The 27547-nt window shown below is 44.0% G+C and overlaps 1 protein-coding gene and 1 long non-coding RNA gene across 8 annotated transcripts in view; one reads left to right on the forward strand and one right to left on the reverse strand.

The window, feature by feature from the left end:
- Positions 1–21396, forward strand: part of LOC142499235 (uncharacterized) — an 85798-nt gene extending 64402 nt beyond the window's left edge. Inside the window, exon 3 of the long non-coding RNA XR_012802634.1 lies at positions 21274–21396. This is a non-coding gene — a long non-coding RNA (uncharacterized LOC142499235). The remainder of the gene's footprint in view (positions 1–21273) is intronic.
- Positions 520–27367, reverse strand: LOC142499234 (nesprin-1-like). 7 transcript variants are annotated; one of them, XM_075608302.1, is made up of 13 exons: positions 27077–27367; positions 16309–16450; positions 15218–16009; positions 14512–14662; positions 14009–14194; positions 12868–13005; positions 9503–9697; positions 8894–9137; positions 8435–8607; positions 6486–6558; positions 2916–3106; positions 2253–2383; positions 520–1918 (listed from the first exon to the last, which is right to left on the reverse strand). In XM_075608302.1, the coding sequence occupies exons 3-13, from the start codon at positions 15985–15987 to the stop codon at positions 1705–1707; spliced, it is 2466 nt and encodes an 821-aa protein (XP_075464417.1). In that variant the 5' UTR covers positions 15988–16009; positions 16309–16450; positions 27077–27367; the 3' UTR covers positions 520–1704. The 7 variants fall into 7 exon arrangements, with proteins under 7 accessions (XP_075464417.1, XP_075464418.1, XP_075464421.1 ...); XM_075608303.1 differs by having other exon boundaries at positions 16309–16489; XM_075608306.1 differs by having other exon boundaries at positions 2253–2311; positions 27077–27333.
- Positions 27368–27547: the final 180 nt, after the last annotated feature.

Raw genomic sequence — 27547 nt, forward strand, 5'->3', positions numbered from 1 at the left:
GGGGTATCCTGTAACTCTGGAACCCCGATACATAGACACATTCTGTGAAGACTTTGTCTGGCAAAACCAAACTGAAACGTACAGCTTAGAAATCTCCTGATCCCAGCACCCCAGGAAAGGCAAAACACACAAAAATCTTTAATGTCGTATAATTTGCACACAGTCACAGTAATGCATTTCTGACATCTAGGTCCAAGAGCTGACACTCTATGACCTCAACACATGGATCAGGGGTACCCAAGTGGGTTGAACCTTTATTAGTGAGCCTGGGTACCCCTTCACTGTCACAATCCGTTTATCCAGGCTTTATTCATGTATCTTTGAACTCTTCATACATTGATGTTTATTCTGATTGTTTAACACTGGGTTGGAGCTGGTATAGGACTGCTTAAGCAGTCTTTGTCATCGTTTTGTTATTTGAGAGGTGTTCTGGGTGGAGGTGTATTATTTAGGGAAGTACCATGGACTATTTGAACAGTATATTATAGCAGTTAATAAATTGTCACATTGCATCCAATGTACAATAAACACATCGATTAATATTTTATTTCAACTCTGTCAGCCTTTATAAAATAATAATCAGAAATTTCAGACAACTCAAAGAAGTATGGAGAGATGCATGCTGGGTATTACCCGAAGAGACAGAAAAAAATGAATGGGTTTGAAAGTAAACAAAAATCCATGACATCACCACAAAGGGTGAAAACACGCACATGGCAATGGGTGAGACTTGTTGCAAGAAAGAGACTATTGTTTGGAAAAGATGGTAGTTGACTGGATTATAAAGGATAAAAGTAAGATGGCAGGAGGAAACTAGAAAATTTGCTGGCGCAACTTGGAGCAGAGGCTTGCAACCGCAGTATAACATGCCACTTAGATTGTAAGCTCTTGGGAGCAGGGATTTCCTTACCTATTATTGTCTGATTTTGTTTGCTGCACATTTGGTATTATAATTCCCTGTATTGTATTGTCTCTTTTGTCAAAGTACACAGTGGGCGCTATATAAAGATATTACAAATAATACATATGTAATGAGTAATCTCTTTGCACATCCCTCTACAGATCTGCATTGGTATGGAAGGATGTCATTGTTATGCGCTTTGCAAAGTTAAAAGTAATAATGCCAACCCAGAGTGAATAAAATAGTTTTAGTTACTCCACATTCTGTAAAGTGTCGGTATTCAGTACCGCAGTGGAATATATTTAGAAAGCAAATTGCATTTGCCATTTAATTAAAGTGTTTATGTCTTGAGTCATTCAACAATAGACAAAGAAGCCTTTGAGCTGTTAGACCACTTTGCTCTATATCAACTCCCAGACTCTGGTACTTCCTCCTACCACGTCATCCACTAAAAGCTATCACAGCCTACAACAAACCTGCACTTCCCCAGGACCAATACAACTACTGGAAGTCTGTAACACAGTAGATCATGGAGGAGTAAGCATAAATATATCCCTTCATCTCTCAGACAAACAGACCCCTTCTGTCTCTCTCAGTCCATATATGGGATAACACGCAGGAAGGTTTTCTCTCCCTGGCATTGCTGCGGCTGCTGACGTCCCCCATGCAAATCCTTTATCACCAAGTTCACTCTCTCTGGCGTGTGCCCTCTTAATGCTGATAGACACAGTCAGGGCTTGGTAAGCGGAGAAGCCCAAACAAGACTCAGCATGTTCCTGGACCAGTCAGTAGTAAGTCCAAGTCTACGTGGGGGGAGGACCATTTACATAGGTGAGCATCAGGGACCAAGCGTAGTGGTGGGAGCTGCAAACAGGATGGTTCAGAGGGAGAATGAGGACAGATCCTCCCAGGAGTAGCACCAGGATGGAGAGAGAAGCTAAGCGCTTGGTCCAACCCCACAGCGATGTCACAGAGCCATGCAACGTTTTTTGAGCGGAGTTCAGGGACTTGTCAACTCTATGCAAGAAATGAAGAATGCTGGAGATGTGCATAACTATATACATAAGTGATTACATAATTCCCCTACACACATACACACTACTACACCATGACATATATACACCACACAATGCAAGTAGTGGCAATTCCAGCCTCTCCTTCACACACACTTATTACACCATTACATGTATACATAGCTCAGATACAGTACAGGTAGAGGAAGTGCCAGCCTCCCCCTCACAAACATACTACTATGCCATGACATGTACAGTATACACAGCACAGAAAGAGCATGATGCTGTCCTCCTACTCACATCCTCCACTTATACACAGACAGCAGAGGGGGTCTTACCCTTTCTCGATGGGGATAGAGACTTCGAGGTTTAGGTTCTGTGGTTTTCTTGTCAGACCCTGTAATAGTGATGGATAAACCTTCAGCAACGCTGCCATGTACTGTACCTCCATCACGTGTCTGTGTCTGCCCTGTAAGTGATTGGTGTCTATAAACACTGTATGCTATATACATTGTATCTAATGTCTCTATATACACTGTAACTTATCTCTATACATTCAATTTTATCTGTATACATCCAATCTCCATTTATTATATAGTGTGTATAAATTAGATCTCTATACAATGTATCATATATATATATATATATATATATATATATATATATATATATATATATATATATATATATATATATATATATATATATATATATATATATATACATACATAATATATATATACAGTGTTCGACAAACCTATACATTTGCTCGCCCTGGGCGAGTGGATTTAACCCCCGGGCGAGTAAATATTGGCCCAAGCAGCACACGTTTGGTACTAGGTGGAGAGTAGATTTTTTGGTGATTTGTCAACCACTGTATATATATATATATATTGTCATCATATATGTGTACATTATGTCTCCATGATTTGTATCTGTATACATTAAATCTATATACATTATATCTCTATACATTAGATCTCTATATACTGCTCACATACTCGTGTCAGCTTCAGCTGGGACTTGTGTCCATAGCGTCTGCGCTGTTGTCTCACACTGGTTGGCTTTAAACAGCCACTAATGACCTGGGAGTCAGGGGTCACTAGCTCCATATCACCAGGGAACCTGCTGACCGGCCAGTGTCCTTCTGCAGGAATGAAGTAGTCTGCCTTCTGTCTAGAGTCGAGCAGCCCTGTGGGGAGGAGGGTAAGGGGAGGTAAGAGAAAGATACCAGGCTCAGTATCCCTGCACCCACCCTTCAACAATTTAGCAGCAGAGGTGCAAGGATCTCCCCCCCCTCAAACCAACCAGCTGTAGGGGTGCCAGCCAGATGTGCCAAGATCTATATGTTCATTCATACCTGAACTAATTTCTTGAAACATCCAGAACTCAATGGGGCCTATGCAGTAAGCGTTCATAAGCCACTTATCGACCACTTATCACCCAAAATGCCTACTGCAATTCAGTAAGCATCGATAAGTGGGCGATAAAGGTTAGAATCGTCAAAAAAAATTTGTTCAAAAATGAATCGCCGAGTGAGCGGCAATAAGCCACTTATGGACGCTTTTCGAAATGTTCATAATTTTCGCACAATTCTAGTAGCAGCGAGTAGGTTATCGACGCCTATCAACGCTTTAGAATGGCGATTTTCTCCCCAAATCCAAACGCCAGGAAAAGTTGGCAAGTTGGTGGGGAGAAGCTGGTGATGAGCGGAGATAAGCGGAGAGACGGGACTTAGAAAAAATCAGGCAGTTTTAATGCATCAGATTGATGCCGGGGGTCTCCGGAGCAGATATCCATTAATACCAGCACCGGAGACCCCCGGCATGAATCAGATGCATTAAAAATGCATTTGCAGCCCACTTCATTACCTTAGCGGCTAACCGCTAAGGCAATGAATGGGTTAACCACCCGTGCCAGGCTTATTGTGGGTAGCGGGAGTGGGTGAAGGGTATTTGGCCCTTGGTGGGTGTTTAGGCCTTGCGGGGGGACTTAACCTCTTCATTACCTTAACGGTTAATGCCGCTATGGTAATAAAGGGGTAAACCCCTTCCGCTACCCCCCCACAAGGCCTAAACACCCATCCTTGGGGCGTATACCCCAATAAACCATTACAAAATCTAATAAAACACCAATACACCACCCACCCCCCATGCCCCCCCATACTGTAAAACCATGATTTCTTTTTTAACATACAGGATTAATACTCCAGGCTGATGGGGGTCCCCTGTGGGCCTGATGGGTGTCCGCAGGCACCACAGTGCACCCCGGGAGGTGCCCATGGGTGTCTGTGGGTCTCCTGGTGGTTCCCGCTAGGCACCATGGGCCTCCAGGTGGTACCCGCGGACCACAATGTGGTCCACGGGTGGTCCCGCGGGTGTCTGGGGTTCCCTGGGTCATCCCCACAGGTGTCTGTGGCTCTTGGGTGGTTCCCACGGGGGTCCGAGTGGTCCCTGCGGGTCCCAGAATTAATTAATTGTTGTTTAATTAATTAATTGGTTTAATTGGTTACTGGTACAAGTAATTCATTGTTGTTTTATTAATTAATTGCTTTGATTGGATAATGCTTTAATTAATTAATTGTTGAGCTGGTTAGTGCTTTTATTAATTGCATTAGCTGGCTAGTGTTTTTATTTATTAAATGGTGGTGTTTCCGTGGTTTTTAATGTTTTATTATTGTGTCTTTTGTGCATTAATGTATTTTGATTAGGGTGCCCATTGAGTGCTATAGTGGCTTATCATGGCTATATTATTATATGGGTATGATGTACCACTATAATACGCAGTGGGTATAGTGGGTCCGGGGTGGGTGCTTAGGCCTCCCGGGTGGGTAGCGGGGCAGGGTGGGTTAACCCCTTAATTACAATAGCGGTTATTAACCGCTAAGGTGATTAAGGGGTTAGGAGACATTTGATTGTATTTATTATGTATGTATGCTTTCTGGCAATGGAGAACAGGGACCTGCATATCCTGACGAGGACACCCTTCATATTGGCTGTGGTAATTAGAACTGTACTTATTTACTTTATTTATGCTGGCTAATGTTGTGTTTAATAATGGGCAAATAATCTATTATCCATATCTGGATAATTGTTATTTTGCACATTACTGTATATGTTTGGTGGTGGTGGTGGTGGTGGTGTTGGTGGGGGGATTTATTTAAATTTAGCCCATGTTTTATTTTTTACATACAGAATTAGTACCGCAGTCCTGCGGGGACCCATGGAGACCACCTGGGGATTCCTGGACGTCCACGGATACCACCCAAGGACCTCTGGACGCCCACGGGTACCACCTGAGACCCACGGGGGACATCTGTGGGGAAGAACCGGGGGCCTCACAGCTGTGGGGGCCCCACGGACCCGCAGGGATCACCCGAGGGCCCCAGACCCCGGTGGAAACCACCCGAGGACCCCCAGACGCCCATGAGTACCATCTGCGGACCCACGAGGTACACCTGCGGGGAAGATCCGGGGGCCCCACAGCTGTGGGGGCCTTGCAGACCTGCAGGGACCTCCCGAGGGCCCCAGACACCTGTGGGGATGACCCAGAGACCCCCAGACACCCGTGTGTCCACCTGTGGATCCCAATAGGGCCTGCGGGGACCCGCAGGTACCACCTAGAGGCCCACGGTGCCTAGCGGGGACTACCCGGAGACCCCCAGACAACCGTGGGCACCCCCTGGGGTGCACTGTGGGGCCTGTGGACTCCCGTTGGGCCCACCGGTGACCCCCATAGGCCTGGGGTATTAATCCTGTAAGTTAAAAAATAAATCATGGGTTTACAGTATTAGAGGGCATAGGGGAGTGGGTGGTGTATTGGTGTTTACTAAATATTTTTTAATATACATTTTCATCCTAGTATAGATGAGCAGGGGGTCTCCGGAGCAGAACCACGTTGGTTTGATGTCCGAGGACCCCCTACTTCCCAAGATATATGCCCCGTTATGGGGTGCCAGTATCTCCTATGCATTCCCGCGTCATGTAACCGGGGCATTTAAATGCATAGGAGATACCGGCACCCCATAACGGGGCCTGTATTGCGGGAAGTAGGGGGTCCCCGGACTTCAAACCAACGCGGTTCTGCTCCGGAGACTCCCTGCTCATCTACACTAGGATGAACATCTATATTAAAAATCATAAATTTCGGGCGAGATTTTCGCTGGGAGAGGCGGCTCTCTTTGACAAGCTCTATCTGCAGCAGAAATGAATCGCCGGGTTAGGCTTTTTCAGAGGGTCGATCCTATCGCTGGCGGCAACTCGCCTGTTTTGGGAATTTTGCTATGACAGGTAATCGAGGCTTTCTGAATCCCGTGATAGCAACGCTCCAAAAAACGGCGATATAAATGGCCCGGCGATTTTTTTAATGAACCTTTAGTGCATAGGCCCCAATGTGTCAGTTTATATACCCGTGTCGGTCTACTGAGCCAACAAGAGATGATACTATTGTCTGCATCATCTTGCCCTAGAAGTACCAGCCACCTAAACCACGTTACCTGTATAACTGCATATCTTAACCACATACCTGATCACTGCCCTCGCCAGTAAGCAGGCAGTGTAAGGGGAACTCACCGGTGCTGTGTGATGCTGAGTAGACACCTTCTCCCTCTATTATTACATCCTCTCCCACTGAGCTGTGCAGCCCCTGTAGGGCAAAAGAAACCTCTCTTATTACACCTACAAAGACACAGTGCTGTCTATGTGCCCTGCTATGTAATAGGGGCACTAGCACAGGATTGTGACATTAATAGAAGCAATTTGCTCTCTGCGCCTGTTAATTTAAATCTGTGTTCATTTGATATCTGTACATGATATCTATATACAGATTAGACCTCTACACATGGTGTATTATATGTGTATTCATCAGACCTATACATTGTATCTTATATATGTATGCATTAGATATGAGATAAAACATCAAAAACTCCTAATGCCTTCACGTCTTAGTACTAGATTAAAAAAGAGGAAATCTGTTTAGCTATTAATATGACATTTCTAATAACTTTAGAGCATCTGTGAAAGTCAAAGGGAAAGTCAAACACACACACACACACACACACACACAAAAGATAAACCATAGCGGCCCTCTGCTTGAAAACCTACTATCTAGCATCACAAGTAGCCCAATTGCTAGCCTGGCATGCCTTGCCCACCAAATGAGATGGTTTGAAATAGAGAACTCCCTCCTGAAACCCCTACATAGCTCAGCCTTGCTATGGCTTCATAAAAAGGCTAGAATAATTACAAATTAGAAATTACCAACAGTCTCTCATTACTTGAACATTTGGACAGGGTGGGCCTTGAGAGAGGTCTCTCTAACACTCACACGGGAATGCTACCTATCTGTGGAAACCTTCGTTTTCCCCCTGGTCTTGGTGCAGAACAGTTTTCCTAGTGGACCAGACATGGACTTTCTAGGGCTCAAGACTTAATAATAAATTCTAAACTCAGATCATTTGCAAACCTTAAAGATACCAAACAGATCCCGGATACAGTTTCTCAAATATGCCCACATTAGGCACCATCTCTCTAACTGGTTCTCCAAGGGGCTTATACCACAAAGCACGTTTTTTGAGAGGATATGCTCCACCACTCCTTTTGCAAACAGCGTGTTACATTTCTCTCTATATATATTCTTCCCAGTACAGGGTTGATTGCGAACGTTTGAATATTAGGCAATGGGAGGATATTGGTGAGCAGTTGGAGATGGAGGAATGGGTGGAAATTTGGGACACTATATCTAGGATTTCCTTGAACACGTTAGTAAAAGAGAATAGTTATACATTTTAGGTGGTAGTAGGTGGAATATGGTTCTGAACCAAATATGCAAATCTCACAAGCCGACCTCTCTCATGTCTTTCTGGGGATGTGGCCAGAAAGGCACCTTTTCCATATATGATTGCAATGTCCGGTAATTAAAGAACTGAGGTCTGAGGTGTTCACACTCCTCAACAATATGCTAAGTACATCTCTGACGCTCTCTCCATTGAAAGCTCTTCTACATAGAAAGCTCCCTAAGACTAATAGCAGACAGATTAAACTGATAAACATTATTTTTTTTCAGCAAGAAGGTGCGCTATGGCAAAGGCCCGGCCCCTAATCTCCCTGCCATTATTAATAAAGTTTGGTATATCAATGACTCTTCTGCTAAATGTATGAGAACTTGGGACCCCTGGGTTAGAAAATGGGAGCACTAGACATTTGACAGGTCCACTATGCGGCATTATAATGTTTGATGAAGCCATGATAGTAAACACTTAGCTGATGTTGTTTGTGATCGGTGGTCTGTAGACATGCAATATAGAATGTATGGATGTATGTACAGTACATTGCTGGTTATCTACCCAAATCTAGAAAAGTCTGCACAATCCCCCCCGCCTCCCTTTCCCGCCAACCTACCCCCTCTCTCCCATCATTTCTTTTTTGTATACCAGAAACCATTTTTCTAAAGAAACAATTAATGGACAAAAACAGATAAACAAATAGATAGATATATAGATAGGATAGACAGATATATATACACTGTCACTGTCCCCTCTTGTGTCCACCAGGGTGTCATGAGATGGAGCGAGTGTCTTCAGAATGCCCCTCAGATGCTCTGTGTCCCTTCGGGTCTCAGCTCTGGAGCCTCCTGTCCAAGTTATGGAGCCGTCACTGGTTTGAGACCCCTCCCACTGCAATCCCTTCCAGGACCCTGTCCAAAGGGGAGAGATACAAACATAGTGACACACAGGACAGGTCTGTATATAATAACTAAAGACAGAGATAGGGGTTAGGGGGGAGGAAAGAAGAATAAGGGGGAAGAAGGTAAATGTAGAAGAGCTAGAAAAAGGGAGTAAGGCGGTGTTAGGGGCAGAAGGGAAATGCTATGGGCCCGGATGGAGAAAGTAGGGAGGAGAAGGAATAAGAGGCAGGTAGAAACCGCAAGTTATAGAGGGGGCATAAGTATTTTCAGATGGGTCAAAGCTCAGGGTGCCCACCAGGTGTGTAGAACAACTCATCTTCATCATTAGAAGTGGATCTTCCAACATCACCTAAAGGATCCCACTCCAGATCCAGGGTTACTGACTGCGCAGAAGATGTCTGTGAGCACAGAGGGGGACAGGGTGCGGAAAATGGAGACTGTGCTGCCCCCCCTTCACTATCCATCTCCAAAAAGACATCGGAAGAGCCGTCTGACATCACTTCCATCTCTCCATCAAACAGTGTGTCATCTTCAAACACCTCCAAGGAAAGCATCACAGATACATTAACCAACCATAGTCAAGTGACAAGCTCAGTTATATGAGAGAGTAATGGAACATGTCATCTATCCGTCCCACTAAGTTAAACAGTGATAGGAAAGACTTTTCGGGACATACAGTCTGTCCCTCTCACTGCGGGGTGGTACAGTGACAGCAGAGACTGATGGGGCTTTAAATATGTCCCTCATACTGCAGTGACATAATGGCAGGAGAGACCTATAGGGACATATAGCCTGCCCCTTCTACTGAAGGGTGCCAGCAGCAGGAGAGGTTTGTTTCCCATGGAGTCTGTCTCCCCCGCCAAGTAGCACAGTGACACAGACATGAGGGGTGTGTGACTCTCACCAACTTGGTGCTCACAAGACGTTTCTGGAAGTGAGAGAGGCGAGAGAATATCCCCTGACAGTAGCAGCCCAGCTCTGTCAGCTCCATTTCTAGGGTCTCTGAATCCAGAGCTTCACTGCCCTCCATCAATTGCTCCCCACACACGAAAAGACCTTCCATCCGCTCCATGTTACTCTTCACATCCTCCTGAAATGCCTGGGAATGGGCAGAGGTGCAGTGACAGTAGTGGGATATACTGCGGCATGTAGTATCAGCACTGGGAGATACTGCAGTGTGTGTAGTGTCAGTATTGTAGGATCCTACAATGTGTGTAGTAACAGAACTGGTAGATGCTGCATTGTTTGTAGTATCATCACGGGGAGATGCTGCATACATTCCCATCTTCTTTTAAACATGCACTCATCACAACCATTCAAAGAAACCCTCTCTTCACCCAGCCTCCATCTCTACCTACCGCCCTATCTCTCTTCTCCTCCAAATTACTTGAGCGACCCAACCGCCTGACTTACTTTCTCTACTCCAACTCCCTGCTTGACACTTTGCAATCTGGTTACTGTCCTCTACATTACAGAGACAGTACTATGAGTAGTGGCCTAACTCCACAGCCTTCTCCTGCTCTACATCCTACCTATACAACAGTGTTTCCTTCTCCTGTGTCTCCTCATCTTCACTTTTTCGCTGTTGGGGTCCCACTAGGCTCTGTCCTTTGTCCTCTGCTCTTCTCACTCTACACATCTTCCTTGGTGAACCAACACAACATTTTGGCTTTCAGTATCATGTCTATGCTGATGACAACCAAATGTTCCTCTCCTCCCCTGACATCTCCCCTCTCTCCTGTCCCATGTTACCAACTGTTTCTCTGCAATCTCCTCCACCGTTACCTGAAGATTAACATGTCCAAAACAGAAGAACTTTCCTCTTTCCACTGCCACCTCTACGCCCAAACTCTCCCTCACTGTCACTAATACCACAATCTCCTCAACACCTCAAGCACGATGTCTAGGGGTCATCTTTGAATCTAATCTCTCCTTCAATCCTCACAATTCAGTCTCTCGCGAAGTCCTGCCACCTCCACCTGCGAAATATCGCCAAGATACAACCTTTTCTCACTCATGATGCAACTAAAATCCTGTCACTCGCTCATCTTGTCCCGCCTTGACTACTGCAACCTTCTCCTAGTTGGCATTCCCCATTGCTGCGTTGCATGTAGTATCAGCAGTGGGAGATGCTGCAGTGTGTGTAGTATCAGCACTGGGAGATGCTGCAGTGTATATAGTATCAGCAGTGGGAGATGCTGCAGCGTGTGTAGTATCAGCAATGGGAGATTCTGCAGTGTATGTAGTATCAGCAGTGGGAGATGCTGCAGCGTGTGTAGTATCAGCAGTGGGAGATGCTGCAGTGTGTGTAGTATCAGCACTGGGAGATGCTGCAGTGTGTGTAGTATCAGCAGTGGGAGATGCTGCAGTGTATGTAGTATCAGCAGTGGGAGATGCTGCAGCATGTGTAGTATCAGCAGTGGGAGATGCTGCAGTGTGTGTAGTATCAGCACTGGGTGATGCTGCAGTGTATGTAGTATCAGCACTGGGAGATGCTGCAGCATGTGTAGTATCAGCACTGGGAGATGCTGCAGTGTATGTAGTATCAGCACTGGGAGATGCTGCAGCGTGTGTAGTATCAGCACTGGGAGATGCTGCAGCGTGTGTAGTATCAGCACTGGGAGATGCTGCAGCATGTGTAGTATCAGCACTCAGAGAGTCTGCAGTGTGTGTAGTATCAGCACTGGGAGATGCTGCAGCATGTGTAGTATCAGCACTGGGAGATGCTGCAGTGTATGTAGTATCAGCACTGGGAGATGCTGCAGCATGTGTAGTATCAGCACTCAGAGAGTCTGCACTGTATGTAGTATCAGCACTGGGAGATGCTGCAGCATGTGTAGTATCAGCACTCAGAGAGTCTGCAGTGTATGTAGTATCAGCACTGGGAGATGCTGCAGCGTGTGTAGTATCAGCACTGGGAGATGCTGCAGTGTATGTAGTATCAGCACTGGGAGATGCTGCAGTGTGTGTAGTAACAGCACTGGGAGATGCTGCAGTGTATGTAGTATCAGCAGTGGGAGATGCTGCAGTGTGTGTAGTATCAGCACTCAGAGAGTCTGCAGTGTGTGTAGTATCAGCACTGGGAGATTCTGCAGCGTGTGTAGTATCAGCAGTGGGAGATTCTGCAGCGTGTGTAGTATCAGCACTCAGAGAGTCTGCAGTGTGTGTAGTATCAGCACTGGGAGATTCTGCAGCGTGTGTAGTATCAGCAGTGGGAGATTCTGCAGCGTGTGTAGTATCAGCACTCAGAGAGTCTGCAGTGTGTGTAGTATCAGCAGTGGGAGATGCTGCAGCGTGTGTAATATCAGCACTCGGAGATGCTGCAGTGTGTGTAGTATCAGCACTGGGAGATTCTGCAGCGTGTGTAGTATCAGCACTGGGAGATTCTGCAGTGTGTGTAGTATCAGCACTCAGAGAGTCTGCAGTGTGTGTAGTATCAGCACTGGGAGATTCTGCAGTGTGTGTAGTATCAGCACTCAGAGAGTCTGCAGTGTGTGTAGTATCAGCACTGGGAGATTCTGCAGTGTGTGTAGTATCAGCACTCAGAGAGTTTGCAGTGTGTGTAGTATCAGCACTGGGAGATGCTGCAGCGTGTGTAGTATCAGCACTCGGAGATGCTGCAGTGTGTGTAGTATCAGCACTGGGAGGTTCTGCAGCGTGTGTAGTATCAGCACTCGGAGATGCTGCAGTGTGTGTAGTATCAGCACTGGGAGATGCTGCAGTGTGTGTAGTATCAGCACTGGGAGATGCTGCAGCGTGTGTAATATCAGCACTGGGAGATTCTGCAGTGTGTGTAGTATCAGCACTCAGAGAGTCTGCAGCGTGTGTAGTATCAGCACTGGGAGATTCTGCAGTGTGTGTAGTATCAGCACTCAGAGAGTCTGCAGTGTGTGTAGTATCAGCACTGGGAGATGCTGCAGCGTGTGTAGTATCAGCACTCGGAGATGCTGCAGTGTGTGTAGTATCAGCACTGGGAGGTTCTGCAGCGTGTGTAGTATCAGCACTCGGAGATGCTGCAGTGTGTGTAGTATCAGCACTGGGAGATGCTGCAGCGTGTGTAGTATCAGCACTCGGAGATGCTGCAGTGTGTGTAGTATCAGCACTGGGAGATGCTGCAGTGTGTGTAGTATCAGCACTGGGAGATGCTGCAGTGTGTGTAGTATCAGCACTGGGAGATGCTGCAGCGTGTTGTATCAGCCCTGAGAGATGCTGCAGTATCAGAGCTGTGTATATGACAGGATGGATTATGTAGGGCTGTAACATTCTTACCTGCAACTGTAGTATCTTTTCGGTGGAGGTGCCACTGTAGAAATGCTCCACGTTAGAGAGTCCCAGGTCCATTTCTGTCAGCCACAGCCTGATCTCCTCCTTGTCTGACTCAAATTCCTCTCTCTGCCTGACCTTAAGCTGAAGGAAAATAGACACATGATACAGTATACATGGACAGTACTAACCTATCTCTCGTATTCTTTTGCAGTGCTGGCTGTGTATATACATGATACAACACACTTACAATGGTTCATTCTCTGGAGAGCTTACAATCAAATATGTGGTACTTGATATATACACAGTACATGGCCAATAATATGTCACCCCAAAACATAAGAGGCAATCCAAGCTATTTAAATAAACAATATATATTTTAATATATGCAGTGTTTGATTACCTTTAATGAAAACTAATTACCTAAGCTGCCTATCGATTTATTCTCCTGTTACTGATTAGCAAAATCCTGCTTCCCAGGGTTAATTAAATGGCTGCCTTTCTGTTTCAAATCAATCCTTCAGTCAGTGTAACTCAGCGGGTACAATGTATTCTTATATCACTAAGGTAACATTGTTTATTGTTACACTTTGCAGCTCAAACTGCTAGGAATATTGGCAACAAACTATCACAAACAGTAAAGCATTACAACTTCCTCCACTGCTTAAAGTGTTTAAAATCCTCTATAGAAAGCAAAGGATTATCAGAATATTAAAACACATTCAAATGGCATTAAGTTTAATTGTTGAAGTTGAAAAAAGGTAGTAAGTATTATCTAATACTACAAAACTGATTTATTTAAAAAAAAATACACATGTAGGATATTGCTTGGATTGCTTCTTTAACCCCATTTAGTATCTCTCTTATCTGCCTCACTGCTTCCTTCTTACCGTGACCGCCCCTTATTCCTGTGTCCATCTTCTGTCTTTGTCCCCATTGTTTTTTTTAAGAGTCTCTGTCAGGAGGAATATAATAAAGCCTCTCTACCTTCAGTCTCCCCTGCACGGCCTCTGCCTGTTACTCTGTGTGTTTGCAGGGTGGTGAATTGTGAAGCCTGTTTACTTTCAGCTTCTTCTGCATGGGCTCTGCCTATTTTCATTTGTCTGTATGTGCCTTATTGCGGATTGGGAGTGTCTGTAGTCTCTACCTTCAGCCTTCTCTGCATGGCTTCTGTCTCTCTCTGCAGCTTATCCCAGCACTGGTTCACCTCATGCATTCTGCTCCTAAGTACACTCGGTAGCAATGCCCTGTGAGGAGCCTGCATGAGACGCCAGTACTGTCTGTTCAGTGACTCCAGATCCAGCAGCTTCTCCCTCATGTCCCGCAGTAGAACCTTGGAGAGAGAACACGATTGTGAAAGGGAAGAGTGTGTGAGAGAGGAAGAGAGAAACAGATTGAGTGGTCGTGTTAGAAAGAGAATGAAAGATACAGTATATACTGTAAGGGGAGAGAAAAGGGGTCTGGGAGAAAGTGTGAAAAAGAGGCAGGAAAGAAAAAAGGGAAGAGAAAAGGTGAGCGAGAGAAGGAGGGAGGGAAAGATGGAGAAGTAAGAAATAAAGAGGTATTGTTAGGGAGGAAGATTGATTGATGAGGGAACAATGAGAGTGTTTATTAAGGATCTGTATAACCATAAGCCTGGTCTCCTCTAACCTCATATCTCCTCACTGCTGCCTTGGCCTCACTATACAGGGTTTTGGAAGAGTTTGGGAAAGCAGCCGTAACTTGTGCCCCTTGTAGCCAGTCCTCAAAGCGAGAGAGGGAGTCAAGGAACTCGGCACAGAGCTGTCTGTGATGCTCCATCCTGAGGTGAGGGAGACAAAGTTGAAGGGAGAAAGAGAGGAGGGGAGAGAAAGAGGGGGACAGTAAAAGGTGGGGAGAGGGAGAACAAGTAGGGGAGTGAGGGAAGAGGGACGAGAGAAGAGAGGGGAGAAGAGGGGGCAGAAAAGTGAGGGTTTAAGAGAGGAGCAGTTAAGAGGGGAGTAGAGAGGAGGGAACGAGAAGGGTAGAGAGAGGAGGTGAGGAGAGGGGAAAGAGTAGATGGGAAAGGAGAGAGATGAGTGGGAGAGAAAGGAAAAAGAAGGGAAGAGAGAGGAGAGTGAGATAGAGAGGAGGATGGGGGGAGAAAGAGTAGAGGTAAAGAGGGGAGAGAAGAGGAGGTGGAGAATGGAAGTGTGAGAGGGCATGAGATAGAAGTGGGAGAGAGAGAAAGGAGGGAAAGGGAAGGGTAGAAAGGAGGAATGGGAGAGTTATTATGTTCTGCTTATAACTCTTGTAAAAACACTGCCCATTTTTCCTGATCTGGACAAAGGCCCTTGAGCTTATACCTAGACCTGGGCAGCTTCGTTGTATCACTCACTGTATGCGCTTCTCCACGGACAAGGTGCAGAGTTTGCATCCAGACACCTCCTCTTGGCTGTGTTCTTCAGGGAAGTTGAAATAATGGGGGGCTGTGCCAGGCTCTATGGCATGGACGCAGCAAAGAAGGGGAGCAGGGGAGAGTTTGGATACATTGGTACCTAGAGGAAGGTCTGTAGGGGTAGGAAGGGAAAAAGTGGAGATTGAATGAAGGACAGGGGAGTTGTTAAAAGCGGGAGGAGGAAAGAATGCACAGGGAAGTAGAGAACTATTGGGAGAAGGAACAGCATAGGTGTTAGGTGGACAGTTGATAGGAAAGGGAACAGGAGAGAGTTTATCAGAGGAGGAAGTAGAGAGACTGAAAGTGGGTTCAGGAGAGATAAGGAAAGAGGTAGGAGAGAGTTTAGGAGAGGGAGAAAGAGAGCAGGGGGAAGGGATACATTGATTTGGCTCAGGAGGAATGTTAAGACAGGGAGCAGGAAACAAGTTAACAAGGGTAGGGTAAAAGTGAAGAGGTGGTTCAGGACAGAGGTTAACAGTGGACAAGTTAGATGGTGTTACAGGAGTGCTGTTAGAAGGTGGGTGAGTGGGGGTGTTATAGGGGGGGAACAGAAAGATATTATGGGAGCGGAGAGGAGAGCAGCTAGTGTGGGAACAGTTATTAGGACAGCAGCTAGAAAGGGGAGCAGGTGAAATTTCGGATTCGATGGGAGGATCGCAGCTAGAAGGAACAGAGGAGCAGCTCATAGTGATGGTGTCTTGTTCTCGCATCACTGCATGGTATGTGATGTTCCTGTGGCAGAAGGCAGAATGACAGTTAAACAGAGTTCCAGGTGTCCAACAATATACTAAGAACCATCATGCAGTGAATTATTTGTGACCCCGTCAGTCTTACTTCCCCTCAGATGTCACTGCTTTGGACACCGACATTACCCCAACCCTGCTGATAAATGTGCAGTCAAGCTCAGTATCGCTTTATTTGGCTGTTTTGTTCATGTTCATGGGAGGACGTTGCAAAGTGATAATGAATCCCCCTCCGGGGAAATCTTATGTAACAATTTATTTTTGTAAGAACTATAAAAGAAAAATTACCAGGCCTATCTTCTTCCAAGAACTGAAATCCACCAGAAGAAAGAAGGAGGAACGATGAACAGCTGCATTCACATTGTCTCTGTCTGGCACCCATTTGTCCCCAGGCACAGCAGGGACAGAGACACACTGTTACCAGTGTCACCTGGAGATGTGATACATGCTGTGGTTGATACATGACATTCTAGAAGACAGAGTTACAATAAGCACATACCACACTGGGACATTGTCTTGTAGAACTTCCCATCACAAAAAATACAGCTGATGCAGCTCGCTGCAGATGGACAAATTCGTTGTAAATGTGGCGTTTTCCCGCAGCCACGGATATTTGCAGCTTGGGTTTAAAAAGTGACATTCGCCTTCTTCCTTTGAATACCACAGAAGGTGTGTTGGTGAATGTTGTGACATTTGAGTAGCCCAGAAGTTCCAGACCCTGTAATATGGGTTTTGTGTGAGAGGGAAATGGGACATATGCTAAGAGGAGTCTGTGAAGGTAAGGGGTAACTAGGCTCTCAAATAAAGGTTAAGCCCGTTTTGGTTACCCCTGATCTGTGTATAAGGGTCCAAGAGAGTTAGCTCTGGGGCCTAGTAAGAGTGTACCGTTTCCACATGCTGTATGTAATAAAAGTATTTTTTGTGTTTTTACCTTTCCGGACATGCCAGCGAGCAGGGATTGCTGGGGGACGAGTTTCAAGGGGGATTTTGCGGAGGAATTGTGGTCAGAATGGGTCTAGATAGTTGGGGTCTGGAGTTGTCGGTTCCCCTAAAAATGTACCCTGTAATCATGCCTGATTCCCGGATACATGTAGACACATTGTCCTGGCAATATCTCCTCTTGAAAACGCAAGCGCGACTCACCACTAGGGTACCCTGCTTCAGCATAGCCCAGAAAGTTGAATGGGGCACATGGATGAACAAGTGTCCCGTAGCTGAGGGGATACCTAGGAGGTTAAGGGGGTACCCCAGCTAGTGCCCAGGTGACTCAGAACCTGTATTGGGTTTGTGGGTGCCCCATCCGTATATAAGGTTGAGGGGTGACTCAGAGTCCAGATTAAATCCCAAAAGGTAGTGTACAGTGAATAAGGCTGATAGGAACAAAAATACATCTTTTTTATTCTATTCCCCATACCCAGAGACTTAGGAGTGTATTAAAACCACACTTTATTAATGTACTGTATGTAATGTGATTTTACATTCGGAACCCATGTTCAGCCAGGCTACCCAGGCTTACCCATAGGCGCTGGTAAGTCTGCTGGACATCGGAGTGCAAAGAAACCAGAGGATGCCAAAGGTGAGAAAAGCATTTGGTTAGCAGGGAAGAGCTGAGTACCCAGGTCCGGAGAACAATCGCAGTCATCTAGGACGCCACTTGCTCTGTCATACCTGGAGGAGCCTGTCCTAGCTCGTGGCATTGAGATATTCATCGAGTGAGGTGCCAGACTTGCACATGTCTCCTGGCTATTTCATATTTCCCGCTGACCCGATTTTTCTTACCGACGGCTCTGATTGGTTGCTGGGAATTTTCCCACGCGATGATTGGCTGCTGAGTTTCATGAATGAAACTCAGAATACTATAAAGAACCTGTGAGCCAATGAGATTCGGGTTCTCCAATAGAAAGAGCGCGGGCGGGCTTTTCAAAGTTGCTCTTGTATGAATAGCAGAGCAACCGGCTTTCAAGCCAGAAAAGCCTTCCTGCCAGATTCTAAGTCCCGACTTTTGCGCCCAAGTTCTCAGAGGATTAGCAGTAACTCGCGGTCAAGGAAGTCCAAGTTCTCAGAAGAGAAGGGAGTGGTGGCATGTGGAACTTCATGCCAATCTGGGAAACAGGAGATTCCGGGCTAAGTCTCGGTAGGGTTAAAACTATTTATTTAGAGTTCCCTGCACAAAGGAAAGTCTAGTTTTCGACCCCAGACCCCTAGTAAGTGTGTCATTGTGTCTGTATTTTGTGTTCCATTCTGTGTAAGTGAATTAACTTCAATTTATTTAATTACCTTGTTTTGCTCAGGGAATGATCCTGGTTAAAAAGGTGTAAATTGCCTGGTCTCCCGTGACAGAGTCATTACAATATACTTTGCATATCCAATTAGCATATATCCCAGGTTTGCTCTTATTTTTTTTAAGCACAGGTGTTGTGTCCAGGTTGCTTTGAGTGGATATATATATATATATATATATATATATATATATATATATATATATATATATATATATATATATATATATATAGTCAGATAAGGCAGTTGGCACTCCAATAGGTGCTGGTAAGCCACAGGTGCACGTCCCATATAGAGAATGTAGTTATACGTTACCGTTCCAAGGATTGGTAAACAAGAGACAGCACTCAAAGTTGAAAATCAAAGTGTATTAGTGAAAGCAAAAATACATCCAGAAACCCAACGTTTCGGTCCTACAGAATGGGACCTTCCTCAGGGGGATACAAAGGGGATCTTTGTATCCCCCTGAGGAAGGTCCCATTCTGTAGGACCGAAACGTTGGGTTTCTGGATGTATTTTTGCTTTCACTAATACACTTTGATTTTCAACTTTGAGTGCTGTCTCTTGTTTACCAATCCTTGGAACGGTAACGTATAACTATATATATATATATATATATATATATATATAATCTATTTATTTTTTGATTATTGAAGCTCGGCTAACACGGTACTGATACCTCTACATGTATATATATGTATATATATATATATATATATATATATATATATATATATATATATATATAATAGATGATACCGTTCTGTGGCTAACGAAATGCTTTTATTTGTGTGAGCTTTCAAGATACACTGATCTCTTCTTCCGGCGATGGTACATTGAATAAAGCAGGCAAGGGTTTACTTAAAAATACTGTGTAGTATGCGATTTATGACTTGAGGTGTTACCGATACCTCAAAACACACACACACACACACACACACACACACACACACACACACACACACACGATTTATGACGAGGTGTTACCGATACCTCAAAACACACACACACACACACACACACACACACACACACACACACACACACACACACACAACTATACACTTGGGACTATACTAAAATAGGTTTGTCTCTCTCTCTCACTCTACTGTGCGAATATCCATCTGCAAATAACATTTTGTTCAAAAACCTGCAAAGGTTTACAGCTCACACTTAAATTGTAGCTTAATATAGATCTTTGCATCCTGAAGAAGTATATACAGTAAGAGCAGGGAAGCCGTATAATCTCAATATGCCATTGCCGACCTTGGAGGAGTTCATGGTAATTCTGTTGAGATATATATGCACTGGTCGAAGTGCACAAGAAAAACTAGTGGTACTGGGGCACAGCTCTCAGGAATGGATATAAGAAAAATGTAAGCAACATTTAGGCTGGAAACTAGAAGGGGAGAGACTTTCTAAAATGTATACCTTACAAATAAATAATTGTACGCTTTATAAAAAATAAAACACCAAAGGGGATACTCAGGGTAGGAAAATGTAAAAAAGCAAAGATACTTTATCATTTTGCCCCTGGGTACATCATATTTCAATCACTGGATACATGATATGATTTCTACATTGAGACCCCCCACTATAAATGTGACCCAGGGCAGATTTCTCCCTTCGGCGCTATCATACCCTTCACATACCTGAGAGGGGTTGGTAGCCTAACTGTAGTGTCCATTCCACCTGCTACAGCTCAGTAATACCTGGCAGTGGAAGGGCACCCATGAAGCCATTTCTATCGCACGTGCAGGTTTCACTTAGAGAGCTCTTAAAAAGCCATGTCCAAAGTTCATCTTGGCCTACCCCTCACACAAAGTCAAAGCAAACACAGTATGCTGCAGTTTATCTCCACACTAGCGGACACAAACGGAGAATACTAAGTGATCTCCTGCCATCTGTTCTAATCCTCAAACAGGGGATGAGTAGCATTGTAGATTATCACTAGTGTATTCACTGCATTTGGGTCTATACATAAATCCTGTGATGTGTGTATCATAACACATCAAGAACAAACATTCTTCTTCCGCTAGCATCAAGTATAAGAAATCTGTTAATCACATTATATGCGTTTAAATACAGGTCATTAGTTATAGCTGGCGGATTTCTCAAGGCTAAAAAAAAAAAAAAAAAAAAGGGGGAATAAATTATACATCCCATTACAAAATGTGTGTCACTTAAAGCAGCAGTTTGTGCTGATCGCAATTTCTCAGGAGGCAGGATCATAACTTTATGACTTATACGTGACTGGGGAATTGCTGTTTTAACGTCTCTCGCTGTCTGCTGCAATGTATCATCTTCTGTTCCTCGGTCTGTTTCTCTATTTAGTTTTCTAAGGTTTGGGGTTGTTGCTAACTGGTTACAATCTGAATCAAATCAACATAAGAAATTGGATTAAAGCAGCAAAAATGTGACATTTTATGTTTTTATTAAAGACATCAGTTCTGTAGTATTACAGTAGATACATTTTTTTTAAATTATTATTCAAATCTTAATGCCATTTTTAATTAGTTTTAAAGCATCCTTTGATTTCTATAGCAGGTTTTAGCCCACCTCCCAAGCAGTGCAAGATCTTTGCCACACTTTCCTGTTTGTGATAATGTGTTGCCAATATTCCCAGCAGTTTGAGCTGTAAACTGTAACAATAAATAATGTTACCTTAGTAAAATAAGGATACATTGTAGCTCGTGGGTAAGACTGAAGAATTTATTGAAACTAAAAGGTGGCCATTATGTTAGGCACACAATCAGGATTTTGACAGATTCATAACAGGAGCACCAAACGATTGCCAGCTTAGGTAAAAATGTACAATTATATATTGTCACATGCTTTACAGATTCAAATAAGGGGAAAAAAAGGGGGGTGGGGGAAAATGTAGTATTGCTGCTTTAACCAGTCTCTGATATTTGATGCAGCGGCTAGCAGAAAATACTGTACTACTTACAGATTCAACTTAATCTGTTGCAGGAGATGAGGACATACGCAAAGACAACACAGGCGCTATATTCACACGAAATTGCGATATTGTGCAGGTAAAGAGACTTTGACCCATCATAGGAAGAGCTTGTCTTAAAGCAGCAAAACATTCAATATCCTACACACGTATCAGTTCTGTAGTATTAAATAATACATATTGCATTAAAAAACAACAACAAAAAACAACTCAATGCCACTTTTGTGAGTTTTACTATACTGAGCATCCTCTGGTTGATATAGCAGGTTTAAGCACACTTCCCTTGCAAGATATTTGGCAGCAAATGATTACAAAACAGGAAAGTGTTGCAGTGTTCCCAGCAGGAGACTGCAAGCTGTAACAATAGACAATGTTACCTTAGTAATACAAGATTAGATTTTAGCTGCTGAGTAGCACAAACTGAAGGATCGATTGAAAGTTAAAGGCAGCAATTGAGTGAACCTTGGTAAGCAGCATCTTTACCAATTGATAAAGGGAGGCCAGATCAATTGGCAGCCTAAGTAATTAGTTTTTATTAAAGGTAATCAAATGCTGCATATATTAAAACAAAAAAAGTGCCGCCAGGGATGCTGCAAAATAACTGCTGCACTAAAGAGACGCTGGCCTTGAATCATTACACTTCCCTTTGCTGAAGATCACAGTCCCATTCTTGTTAATAGAGCTTATCTCTTTCACAGCTGTATTGCTGTATATAGCATAAGAGTCTGTGAAAGGCAGGTATCCCCAGGGAAAATCCGGGCTATGTAACAGCATTCCTCAGGAGGGAAAATACTGCAAGAATTGATCCTCCAAGGCAGAAACCAAATCATTGCAGGCTGTGGTGTAACAGAAGCGATGCCTCTCTGTGTACAGAATCAACATGTGCCAGCTGAGTCAGACACTGTGTGTGATCCACTAATGATAATCAGCAATCCTCAATACAAATAATAACAGTAATTATACAAACGAGTGGGAGGTAAGGGTTTAAAAAACTATGGTCCTTCAAAAAGCACACGCTTCTCACACGCCCAATGTCTGCACATTTGCCAAAGTGCCTTCTACCGTTTCATTTTTAGTGGGGATTTTAAAGATGGGGCCCAGTCATATCCACTGAAATTCTGCACTGGATTCTTATTGGTTCAGCCTTTACACCTGGTGTAATTCCTAAAGCATATTTTCAAAATCTATTACTAAAGGAGAACATGAGAAGTCTTCATGAAACTCCACAGCAGTGACATCAGGGATATTTAATCGAAAGGGCGACAAACATGGAGTCAAAACAGCAAAAAGCAGATATATTTTACCTCTGATAATAAATCTGATGCTGTTTTTTTTGCAAACATTCTCACTGTATTCGCATTAAACTTTTTATGATGTTTGGGGTGTTTAGTATTCTTTCCATCTGTTCCCAAGCAGCTATTTTGTGGTTTTGCCATCTACCACGAATATATGCATTTTTTTCCCCCACAAAAAACAAACAAAAGGTTATTTAATAGCAGTGTTTGCTTTTTTCCCTGGAATACGAGCCTTGTTTGGGGATTGGGGTGTGACAGCGTATGGGTGAGTTTCTGTAACTATTTTTATCGCATTCTTCTTTTTATGTGCTTTCTAAATAAATTACAGGTACACTTCCACCCCCTTTTCATCTTATCCACAGCTTTATTCTTTATGAGGCTCTTGTAGCTTTCAAATCAGCATTTACAAGGTTCAAATCCTCCTTGATTTATATGGGAGAACAGTTTACAGTTGAATAAAATGAGGCTCTGACTTATGATAAATAAATCAGGTTAGTGACAACTACCTCTTGTGAGATAAGAGGGTCTTTGGCTATGTGGTTCCTAGAATAGAGACAGGTTCCGACTTAGGCCTCGGGCATGGTCAGCGCTTATGCGCTGACCCGTGCTGAGGCGTGCTGCTGCTCGGCACTGAGCCCCTGCAGCCGCAATGAGAGCGTCTTTAGCAGGGGCTCGCGCACACTTGCGGAAGCGCGTGTCTCACCGAGTCTTCAGATTTGGCGCTCGCCGGAGCGCAGGGCCGGTCACGTGAGCGGTTCGCCCAATGAGGGCGAACCAGCTCCGTGACGTCACCGGCCCGCCCACGGACGGCGCGCTGTGTAAGGCCAGGGAAAGCACCGCTCTCCCTGAGCCTCAGCGCGCCTCCGCCCGGATACAACAACTATGTCCCAGGCCTGAAAGACGCTCTTATCACATAATAGATAGACCATACCCATACTACCACTGCAGTATAGGAGATCAGGGGTTGTTGAAATGCATATATATAAACCAAGTATCATCTGCAGATTATAGTATTGGCAGATATACCCTGCTCAAGCGAATGAAGAGGGATTGATACCCCAAACAGTATAAGGGAAGGGTGGTGCTCACAGGGAATAAATAATAGACTAAGTGAGAGGAAAGAAAGAATCCCTATATTGTGGCACTTAGAGAGTGCACCCAAACTAAAACTTAATATTTATTGATTAATTTATTGATTAATCTTAAAATGATAACTGTTTGGAATAACCATAGATGCAGGACAAATTGTTATTAATTATATTAGTTGTTGAAATGCAGCAGTGGTCCTGTGGATATTTCATCTCACCCCCCCACCCCTCACCCTAACTTGAGTAACTTTGCCTCTCATTTACAAACATAGGTATCTATGTATCAAGACACTTTTGGTGCAAAGCCAGGTAATTTTTTATCCTGCCCCTGTAACAACACTATTGTGCTCCAATTTTCTACCATAGCTTGCAATTTAGGGAGTGTCAATAGGAGGACTTCCTTTTATTTTCCCAACAAAATTATCCATATTTAAAGTGACGTAAGTCTAAAATTCTGCATCAGATGTAAATAACTGCTCCAAAAGACGGAACATTGTGTCAAAACAAACGTTTGTGTAGGATGATACACAGACCCTTCAGACTGCAAGCTCTCCAGTCAGGAACACGCTATGGCTCACTTATTTCACTATCTGAAATAACACAATTCTATTTAAAACTACGTAGGATGAAGCACCACATTTGCATGGTGCCAAAAATTACTAGATCTTTTTTTGTATAAATCTGGTGCTATTTTGTGCTCGCACTATGAAAAAAAAATAGATGCGACTAATTCTCTTAGGCTGCGGCCCCAGCGTGTTCTGCAGCGCACGGCGCGGCTCAATGGGGCTGGGCCCAGTAAGTACCTTTGTGCGTATTTGGCAGCCGCACTGTACTATCATTTTTTCAAAAGACAAGCAAATTGTGTTTACAACTTGCGACGGAGACGTGGCCACGCCCCTGCCGGCGGTTCAGCCAATGAGGGCGAACCAGCCGCGTGAGGTCATGGTCACGCCCCCGTCGCAATCTTTGACTCTGCCCACAGACCTCAGATCGCAGTGAAGCGCTGTGCATGCGCCGCCCCCCCCCCCCCGCGTGCTACAGTGCACACTGGGACCCCAGCCTAATGAAGGCAAATTTGTAACATAACTGAAGTTAGTGAATGCATTTTTAACTTGCTTCAATGTATCAATGAACTTCGCACCTATTTTGTCCCTCTGCATGTCAGTTTTGGATTTGGAGTGTCAATAGGAGGAGTTATTGAGTTATATTATGCACAGATTGGTGTGGGATGTAACAAACTTTACATCATTTCTGTCCTTTTTGTAGTCCTAGATCCACAAAGCTACATTATGCCAACTAATGTGGTGTTACCCTAACGGGAAATAACACTACTTTGTTTAAATTATATCTAAACTTGGAGTTACTCCTATCCAGACCCTGAAATAGGGTTTTGCAGTGTCTAATTGGTTGCAACGCCACAGTTGGGAATAATTTAAATAACGTTATTTCCTGGCATTATTTACCTCTCCAGTCCAGCAAAAGGGTCTGGGTAGGAGTAACGCCAAGACGTCATGTTATCGGACGCCGATATAACACTATGCTACAATAATGGAAAGTTAAGCCTATATACCTGTTTTAGGTAACATCACGTTATGAGCCCTAATTTAATGCAGCTTTGTAGATCTATTCTAGCCCTTAGTGACGACAACAAACATGCACAGGGAGCAAAATAATAAATAATGAACAGTGATATAGAATTAAGAGGTGCATACAAATGTCCCAAATAAATAGAGGAGCGATAGATACCTCCTAAAACCTACTGTATATCCAAAAGAAAAGAGTAAAATACTCCAATAGAGACGCTGCATTAAAAAATTGCAACATTACAAAACATATTTATATACTGTAGTATCAAAAAACATTACAATAGATAAGCAAAATACAAACCAGACAGATTCTCTAATTTTGCTATTTTTATGTGTGCACATAGTCTCTATGCAAGTATTTTACTGTTTATTTTCCTTGGGACATTTATATGCCCCTCATAAGCCGCCTGCATAAAGTTTCAGGGGCACAAAAGCATGCACTCTATTAGAGTATTTACTGTTTTCTTTGGGATCTAGCACGTGATAGCCCACAGCCCTGCCAGGTGTGAGGTGGTGTATGATCAGAACTATACGTAACAAATGTGATAAACAAACTTATTACACGTGACACAAAAAGAAACAAAAACATTCTGCATCAAGATCCGTATGTATAGACACCCAATGGTGTGGAGTAAATAGCGCTGAGGTCTGCAGTGCTACTTTAACCCAGTGTGATGGTACTAGGGAGTTCACATTTTAGATCAGCAAATTCTGCTATTACACAGGATTTTCCCCCCCAATAAAACGTCTTATATTCCATACAACTGTGAACAAGAATATGTGCTGCACATTAAAGGAAATGTCTCTTTGCCTTAATACCCAGACCCCACAGTTTTTAATTCTGCCTGCCCAGTAGCGGCGGTTTCGCTGTTAAATAAACATCGATAAGAAGCAGCTTGCTAAATCTGTTATCACCGTTTCATATCAGAGCGATCTCTCCAGCAGTCCTGGATGGGCCACTAAATATTTGAATTTAATTTTAGCTGTTTCAGAATAGGTGAGGAAATATGCCGTTACAGTATATTAGAGATTGGGGAGGATTACTGGTTAACCCCTTTGTTGCCAGATGACACTTGCAAATGTATTGCAAGCCGATTGTTCAATGTGATGTGACCACCGGGTTGGATTAGTGTTTTATAAAGAGCTCATTTGCTGTACAGCTCTGAGCTATTTGCACCGTAAGCTATTTAAATAAGAGGTTTTAAACCAGGATTCACTTCCCACCATTCCTAGTAACCAGGATGAACATATATACTCACTGGGTTGAGCAACGTTTGTTATAAATGTGACACCGCATTGCTGGCCTTTATAGCTTTGTAGGGTTACTGAACAAACACACGAGTTAGTAAGATGTAGTAATTACAGGAGCTTGGTGGACATCACACGTCTCTTCTTGACATGTTTCCACGGTTACTATCTATGAATAGCTCTGATGTTGGCCCATTAAAAAGTATTACATCTGGTGGTGAATCTACACTTCTCCAGTAGCAAAACAGACACTGGAAGTCTCCAAGCAAAGGATGATAGTTATCAGACTATCTTAATATGTATATGGAAACTATGGAAGCAAATCAAGCAATGTTTCTGCATCCAACTGGGCCATCCTCACTCCTGATAACACAACACCTAGTCACCCTAGACCAGTAGGTAGGTTTCCTGTACCTAGTTCCGTATTCCTTACAGGAGTTGGTAACTGTACAGTAGCTAGTACAATATATAGCACAGGAGTGTGGTACCATGTGTGTACCTGCATACTTCTGTGTTGTCCTGTTTCTGGCCATAGCAGCGCTGACCTTCTCATAAGAAATCAGTGCTACATTTCCCCAAGTAACAGATGCATTACCCTACCTTAGGATCAGAAGGCGAGGGGAATCTCTGTGGTTGATGTCTTGAGGACTAGTCTGGTCAGTGAGCAGAACGTCAGGCTGACATCTCTGGCGTGTCCCAGGGCTGTCACCATGCCCTCCTGCTGAGCAGGTGGGACAACTGCAGGCACACCCAGGGAGGATGTACAGTCAGGTAACCTGACCCGAGGTGACAAGAGACTCAGGTCCCTCCCACCGCCTTCCCTCACACGCCAGCAACTGCTCAGCCCTTGCAGCTCATACCAAGCACAGGTAAACAACAGTTAACCGCTTCAGAGCTCGAGAAGCTGGAAATCGTTCTGCTTGCACATCATGCTGGAGTTTTAATCTGCTGCTCAGTACAGAGAGAAAAAATACCTGTGCACTTTTCCTCTGACACCTTTAGGCACAACAAGATAATAGCTGCTATTATTAGACAGGTATATCTGACCTTGTTATCTTGCACAGGTTAAAG

Source organism: Ascaphus truei, chromosome 7, assembly GCF_040206685.1.
Source record: "Ascaphus truei isolate aAscTru1 chromosome 7, aAscTru1.hap1, whole genome shotgun sequence".
Classification (NCBI taxonomy): domain Eukaryota; kingdom Metazoa; phylum Chordata; class Amphibia; order Anura; family Ascaphidae; genus Ascaphus; species Ascaphus truei.

Coding starts and splice junctions, on each gene's coding strand:
- LOC142499234 (XM_075608302.1), bottom strand. CDS start 15,987: ATGCGAGAACAAGACACCATCACTATGAGCTGCTCCTCTGTTCCTTCT. Junction 14,195..14,511: donor CAGCAGTGAGGAGATATGAG/GTTAGAGGAGAC, acceptor TCTCTCTCCAAG/GTTCTACTGCGGGACATGAG. Junction 3,107..6,485: donor CTCAGCATCACACAGCACCG/GTGAGTTCCCCT, acceptor TCCTCCCCACAG/GGCTGCTCGACTCTAGACAG.